The 8,084-nt window shown below is 31.4% G+C and overlaps 1 protein-coding gene across 1 annotated transcript; it reads left to right on the top strand.

Moving 5' to 3' along the window:
- Positions 1–5,400: 5,400 nt before the first annotated feature.
- Positions 5,401–7,029, top strand: LOC132605282 (peroxidase 22.3-like). The gene is made up of 3 exons (XM_060318482.1): positions 5,401–5,653; positions 5,863–6,057; positions 6,405–7,029. Exons 1-3 carry the CDS (start codon positions 5,444–5,446, stop codon positions 6,951–6,953), a joined length of 954 nt encoding a protein of 317 aa, XP_060174465.1. The 5' UTR covers positions 5,401–5,443; the 3' UTR covers positions 6,954–7,029.
- Positions 7,030–8,084: the final 1,055 nt, after the last annotated feature.

Here is an 8,084-nt window from a genome sequence, read left to right on the forward strand (position 1 = left end):
GGACATTGAAATAATTATTTATTTTATAATAATAACAAGGTTAACTACACTAAACATTCTAATAATATTACTAAGTTTTGGATACACATTTAAAAATTAAACACTTCTAGGCCCGATACTATAGAAATCCTACACTTACACTCCCTATGAAGGATATTCATAAAGTAAATATAATATTCAAAAGAAAATTAAAATAAGAAGTTTTATGCTTTAAATTTATGAAATTTCATAAAAAGATAAAAAAAAAATTGTTGGATATCTTTATTCATGCAATTGATTATAACAAAGATTTTTTTGAAACATGTATCTTTATAAATAAGAAATGAACACAAATTAATTACTTAAAAGAAGATATACCGACTATTAATAGTAATAATTTTTCCGCACTTTAACATGCAAGTTATTTGTATATTTATTAATTATAATATTTTATTATATGATTTTTATTTTAGTTTGTATATTTGTTCTTTCACTTCAAAATTATCTTAAAATTACATTTTTAAAAAAAAGTTTCTATTTATGATTCTAATTTATCTTTTAATAATTATATTTCAATATACTTAGTTTTGGATATACCTTACAGAGGGTGTAAGTGTAGGATTCCCATAATATGGGGGTGTAAATGCTAATTGGTGGCATTATCGACATAGTCATGCTCTTTGTGTGTTGTCACTTGTGGATGTACGGTTGGATCTTCGTCAGGGTCGGGACTCTTTCTTATAGTTCAGTGTTCTATTATATTTTAGTCTGGAATAATTTGAACATCATTTTCATCTACTCTGCCTATGGGAGGTTATGCTTTGCTATATCCTTAGTCTGAAGTTCGAGAGGACTTCGGGGGTATTGAAATTTGTAGTGGATCTTGAGAATTCACTGACGCTGAAAAGATTAAAATCACGCTTCGGTATGTATAGTTTTTGACTACTATAGTGCTTTTATCATAATTATTTGAAATCATAGTTGGTTAATTTCTTTCATCAGTGCTTTCATTTTTTGATATATTTCGATTTTCACATTGGTGGTAAATATTTAATTAAAGATACATAAACATTAAACACCTTTACCAAGTATAGGTTTGCAAGTCCACATTATCTTCGAATAATTTCTCTTCGTGGAATCAAAACACTGCCTTACATTATGTTTTATGTTTGCATTGACACTTGCCTTATCATAAAATGTAGATGTCGTTACCCAGGGTCGGCCAAAGCATAAAGCCGCTAAAGCTTTAGCTTTAGGCCCCAAATTCTTATATTTATTTATTAAAAGCTTTAGGCCCTAAATTTTTATATTTATCTATTTATTAATATTAGAAGGTTTTAAACTTTATGTTTTTTTTTTGTTGGATTTGGTTTAAATTTTTCGAGTAAATGAGAAAATTAAAATAATTTTTTTATCTTTAATTAAGTAGTGCATTTACTTCTCTCTTTTTTTCTCACTCCTCCTCGTACATCCATTCGTTTATACTGTTTAAAACGAGTTCAATTTCTAGTTTCAATTTTTTTGCAATCAAGTATTTTTCTTTGTTACATTTGATTTATTCATAAGTCAGAGAGTAAGTCCTTTGAGATTACAGAATCAAATTATTTGTTTGTATAATATCAACGAATTGTTGATCTACACAATTTGTGTATAGTACAATTTTGTATATTGTTGACTTAATAGAAACAAATATTTTAAAATTAAAATTAATAACGTCTTACCTAATATCAACAATTTCTCAAATAAAGATATATTAATTGTAATGAATATATTTGTCATTGATTTCAATTATGTTTGATTAAAATAATTGATGACTTTCTATCTCAAAAATTAGAAGAATTAATTCAAATAAAAGTATATATGAATTTTGTTAAAAAATAAGTTTAAGGTCTCTTATTAAGATTTGGCTTTAGGCCAAAAATTTTATTGAGCCGTCCTTGTCGTTACCACATTATTCTATGGTTTCGTCTTTCTAGTTCCTATGAAGAGCACTTGGAAAAGTATTTGTCACTTGTCGCTTGTCATACCATAAACAATCGTAGCCAAAGATCATTTCTATTTAGCTACGAATTTTTTTCGTCGCAAATAGTTGAATTTATTTAACAACAAATTTGAAGTCGTCGCTATTTAAAACGTTGCATATTTTGTGACAAAACTTTTTTGTCACTAAGTCGCATGCTAATTAGAGACAATAAATTGTTTGACACTAATTGTTTATATTATTAATGACAAAAACTAAGGTCACAATTAAAAATAAAATTTTGTGGCTAAAACTTACAACATTTAACTACAGATTCTAATTTGTCGCTATTGTAAGAACATACTCTTTGTGACAAATCTTTTTTTGTGTCCAAATTTAAGATAAATAATGATTTGTCACAAATTCAGTACATTATTAGTGACAAAATAATGTGTCACTGATAACTTAAAATTCGTAGCTAATGTTACTCAATAAATTGCGCCAACTCATTTTTTGGAGGGAAACTTTAGTGGACGAAACTTTGCTATGAAATTTTGAGTTTCGTCACTAAAAGTATGTAGCTCACGTATTTAAAGACAAAATGTAATTTTTGTCACAAAAAGTGAATAATTAATGACGAATTTTATGTTGTAGCTAATGATTTTGTAGCTAAATATCACATTTGTTGTAGTGCTTCGAGAAGAGGGGGTACTGCAACCTTAAAATTCCAACACAACAAGCAGCAATGGATATATAACAGGGAAGTAGAGGTAACACAGGCTGACAGTGAAGTGGTGGTCTCCGTGAAGCAATGAGTGTTGCTTTGAAACTCCATTTTTTACTCCATTGTGTGTGTCAGCTTGTGTATGCAAATAAAAGAGAGGAGAAGGATATTAGTCACTAACAATAGAACTTGCAATTGACGTTCAAATTATTTCAGCATTAACTAATCAACAAACCAAAGTGAAAACATTTATACAGAAATGAGGCAACCTCACGTCTTAGCCAAATGGAAGCCCCATAAACCATAATTTTCATGATATGTATGTATGTGTATATATATATAAGTTCCTTCTTCAATACCCATATTCATAAAGTACAAAATGATTATTTTAAGGACACAATTTCTCCTTCTTTATGAGATCTAAATTGACATTGTTAGATACAGAAGCGAAAGGCCTAGATTATGGTCCATGTTTTGGTTACAAGAGGACTAAACAGATTTGCATTTATTGAGCAAAGTAATTGAACTAATGCATGTCATCCAGAAAGTATATAAATCCCTATCAAGCATACTTTCTAAATCATGAATCCTAAAATTCAAAACATAACCAAATCATGGTACATATTCGACATAGGAACATATTCACATCCATCTAGCAAGTGAAATAGAGCAACTACTAACTTCTATAGTCATGATTTTCAGAGAACACATATTTAATCTAAATTCTATAACACATCAGGACACAAAATACATACAACCAATAAGACATGAAAAGCAAACATGAATAAGTATCTAATTACGATGTTAAAAAAATCAGTTAATTGAAACCCTTAAGTCATCAACCACAATCGCAACCTCCAACTTCGGGAAGCGATAAAATGAAAATCAAATTCGAGAATCACATAAAAGTCCACAATACATAAATTCCCAGGGATACAATTAACAAAAGAAAAACCTAAAATTTTAGCAAATCAACCTCAAATACTCTACCTGATGAATTAAATAGAAGCCGATTTTGAGAAACAGCAACAACAGGTGGTTAAATCAACAAAGGAGTGAACCCCAAACCTTAAATCAAAAGAGGGAGAAAGGGAAAAGCCCGTGGACGGCGACGACGATGGCAATGTAGACGGCGCTCTCTCTCTCTCTCTCTCTCTCTCTCTCTCTCTCTCTCTCTCTCTCTCTCTCTCTCTCTCTCTCTCTCTCTATCTGTGTTGTGTTGGGTGTGTTTGAAGTGAAGACGACGCTCTCTCTCTCTATCTGTGTTGTGTTAGGTGTGTTTGAAGTGAGAGGAAATAAATGAGTGCCCTAGCATATATCTTTTTTTTAATATTTAACGACGGACTAGCGACGGATTTTATATTCCGTCGCTAAATAATACATTGACTTCTTTTAATAATTAATATTGCAACGAATTTTTCCGTTGCTACGAATATATATTTTTTGGAGAAAAATTGAAAGGTCTGGCGATGGATTTTCCGTTGCTGAATCCGTCACTACATAAAAATAAAGTTTGTCGCGCCTTTTCTGTTGCTAAATCTGTAGTGAAATTTAAGGCGCCAAAATTTCGCGCTAATAATTAGTGACGCAATTCAGTTTTCGTTGCTAGTCCGTCGCTATATAATGAGATAAAATTTTAGTTGCTTTTCTTGCGACAAAATGAGCATTCCGTAGCTAATCCGTCGTTAATTAGCGACAGAATATGGTCTGTCGCTAATATTCCGTCACTAAACGCTGATTTTTTAGTAGTGTTCATTATTTATGTGAGACGTATATGTCTAAACTTATACCCAAAGGTATAAGTTTTAAATCTTTTGGTTTTATGACTTCTTAAGCGGTGTTTGTGTTCAATTTAAATCGTTATTTTTTTTTTCATGAATTTCTCTTCTTTAAATTTTCTCTAAGTGTACTTTTATCATTTTTTGAACTTATTATCATTATTTAAATGTACTTTTTTTTCCGCTATTGTCTCCTACTGCTTCACGTGGACTCCATCTTATTTTTTTTTTTTTTTTTTGCAATTGTCTCCTATTTCTTCACGTGAACCCCACCGTACAATTGTCTACTAATTGTTCACTTGGACCCAACTTATTTTTTTTATCTTTTTATTTCTACTATTGTCGAAAAGTGGGCCACACCTTTTTTAAAAAAAAAACTATATTAGAAGAGTGGGTGGACGACAATCCAACTCACTCTTCTAATATAGTATTAATAGTATAATAATTTTGTCAGTGGTTCTAATTGATTTTTTATTTAATTTCTTCACTTACATTATGAACAAGTGATAAAGCACGTAAACATCAAAAGTCGGAGAGGATTAGAATCATTGTTCTTTTAAATAACCGTGAATATATTTTTCTTAAGCTAGAAAAACAAAAAATTCAAAGGTTTAGCACGTATAATTTATTTACTAATAAGTGAAAATTGATGTGGTGTAAGTCTAAATGTTACCTATATAATACGTTTGATTTTAATTATCATAAAACGAGAGACTCCGACCCACTCAAATTTGCAACAATTGATAATACCAAGTCTTGACATTTCGTGCATGGATTGACATAGTGGACCAGAAAATTAAAAAAAAATTGTAAGAAATTGTCAAAGTGTGGCTCATTCTTGTGAGAGTTGCTAAACCTAGAACCAATGAACCATTGTCGTGTTACTATGGTCAACATTTTTCTTACTATAAATACAACCTCATTTTACTCTCATCATCACAAAATCAGAAACATAACAACGAAGTATAAAACTGCATAGACTATATATAGTAATTATAAAAAATGGCTTCAACTAGCTTCCTCTTTCTTTATGTGTTACTCATGTTTTCTCTAGCAGGCATGGCAATTTCGGATTTGTCAGATGATTTCTACGATGATGTTTGTCCTGAAGCTTTACCAACCATCAAACGGGTTGTTGAGGATGCAGTCCGACAAGAGAGGCGAATGGGCGCCTCTTTGCTACGTTTACATTTTCATGATTGCTTCGTTAATGTGAGATTCTTTTTCTCCCACTTAATGTCGTCTTTCACTTCCTCCTAATCCGCGAAAGCATTGAGTATTTTAACCTGAAACCTTGACGATATTAGGAATGAAATAACCTCAAAAAATTTATAGGTTAAATAGAGATCTAGTGGAGTCATTGGTTTTGGTTGATTTGAGATATCATGAGTTCATGACTAATGCTTTTGTTGTCAATGCAGGGTTGTGACGCTTCGATTCTTCTTGACCAAACGGCTACTATTGATAGTGAAAAGACTGCTCGTGCTAATAACAATTCTGTTAGAGGATTTGAGGTGATTGATAAAATCAAGTCCGAGGTTGATAAAGTTTGTGGATGTCCAGTTGTATCTTGTGCGGACATCTTGGCAGTTGCAGCTCGTGACTCTGTGGTTGCTGTGCGTATTACTCCCTTATGTCATAACATAGGCTAAAACTTTACTTTTCTCTTGTCAATTTTTCTCCTAACCATGGTTAATGTTTAATTTGCGGTCCATCGTTGTCCAAACTAATTAGTAAAAGTCGTCAGCTAATATTTAAAAACTCATCAAGTTAGGTTAATTAAACTAGAATTCCCAAATTCAGATAGATTCATTAGATATTTTATCAAGTTCAGCATGAAATAAAGAATTAGCATCAAGGCTCATATATAGTGAGTCAGAGAGTCAACATAAAATTTGTATTCTGCTAATGTTATGAACCTTTATTAGTGTATAATTAGCCTGAAACATTTTTATATGAACAGCTACATGGACCAACATGGGAAGTAGAACTAGGAAGAAGAGACTCCACTACAGCAAGCAGAACTACAGCCAACAATGACCTTCCAACTCCAGTGATGGACTTACCTGCACTTATCGACAACTTCAAGAAGCAAGGTTTGGATGAGGAAGACCTTGTCGCTCTGTCTGGTGGTCACACACTAGGATTTGCTCAGTGTTTCACCTTCAGAAATCGCATCTACAATGACACTAACATTGACTCCACCTTTGCGAGCCAACGCCAAGAAAATTGTCCACGTAGTGGAGGTGATTCCAACCTTGCATCCCTTGATCCTACACCTGCTCTTTTCGACTCGAAATATTTCAGTAACTTGGTATCCAAGAAAGGGCTTTTGCATTCTGATCAAGCACTATTTAGTGGAGGAGAGACTGATAATCTTGTTAAAACCTATAGTACGAACCTAAGGACTTTCTCTAAAGATTTTGCTAAATCTATGATTAAGATGGGGAATATCAAGCCATTGACTGGAAATCAAGGTCAGATTCGTGTAAACTGCAGGATGGTGAACTAAGCAGTTCTAATGAAATTAATCAAATGTTTCAAGAATTTGGTTATTTTCAATTGCAATTTTTTATTCCAGTTGGAACCTTTGTTGTCAATCACCTAAAATAAGTTAATTGCGAACAAAGTTGTATGGTAATTTGTTTATTGAAAAAATTCAATTATATTGTTTTCAGCTTACGAGTAAATTTTAGGATGGCTGTTGAGTGAAAGAGCAGCGTTTTTACTTTGGCTGAATACCTAAAAACATTCTTAACATTGGCTAAGACTATGAGTTTCCTTCTCAAATTAACTGTGCCTATTCTTAATTAGCCCTGAACTTGGCTATTTAATAAAATTTCTACCTCTGATCGTGTCATCCCAAGTAAGTGGTGTATCGGTGTATGTACGCTCGCCTTCCATGTGATTTTATTGTCCACATGATAAATTTTAAAAAATAAAATATATTTTTATGCATATTTAAATTCACTAATTCTTTAAATCATCTTTTTGGGTCAATTTCGTAGAAAAGCATGGTTGGAACTTCATTATTTAGTTTTTTTTTTTTTTTAAATTATAACAAAAACTAATGGAGTTCCAGGCAATTATTTTTTTACAAATTTGGCCCGAAAAAATACACAATTACAATAAATAGTCATTGCATAAAAAAAGATATAACAATAAATAGACAATTAGATCTTCACTGTTTTAACTAAAATCTTTAATTTGGATAAATAAAATGGAGTTCTAACCAAGTAATTCGTGTTTACATTATTACATATTTGACATGAAAAGGTTACACATTTGAATTAAACGGTCATTACATCTAAAAAGAATAAAAATAAATAAGTACACAATCCATTACTTTGGGTATGCCTTTTTTATTTGGCTAAACAAAATAGAGCACTAACCAAGTGTTTTTTTACTGATTTGGTACACGATTGAAATAAATAGGGATAGCATCTAAAGAAGAAATACATGTTTGGTACTCCATTATTTTGGCTATTTTTTTATTGAGCAAAAATGGAGTTCTAAGCAAGTTTTCTCTTAATATAAATTTGGCCTAGAAAACAAAACATACACAGTTGAAACAAATAGTCATTGCATCCATCGATGAAACCTTTTTTTAAAATGGAAAGTTGGGGTAAAATATACATTGTAT

The sequence above is a fragment of the Lycium barbarum genome, chromosome 8 (genome assembly GCF_019175385.1).
Source record: "Lycium barbarum isolate Lr01 chromosome 8, ASM1917538v2, whole genome shotgun sequence".
In the NCBI taxonomy this organism is placed as follows: Eukaryota; Viridiplantae; Streptophyta; class Magnoliopsida; order Solanales; family Solanaceae; genus Lycium; species Lycium barbarum.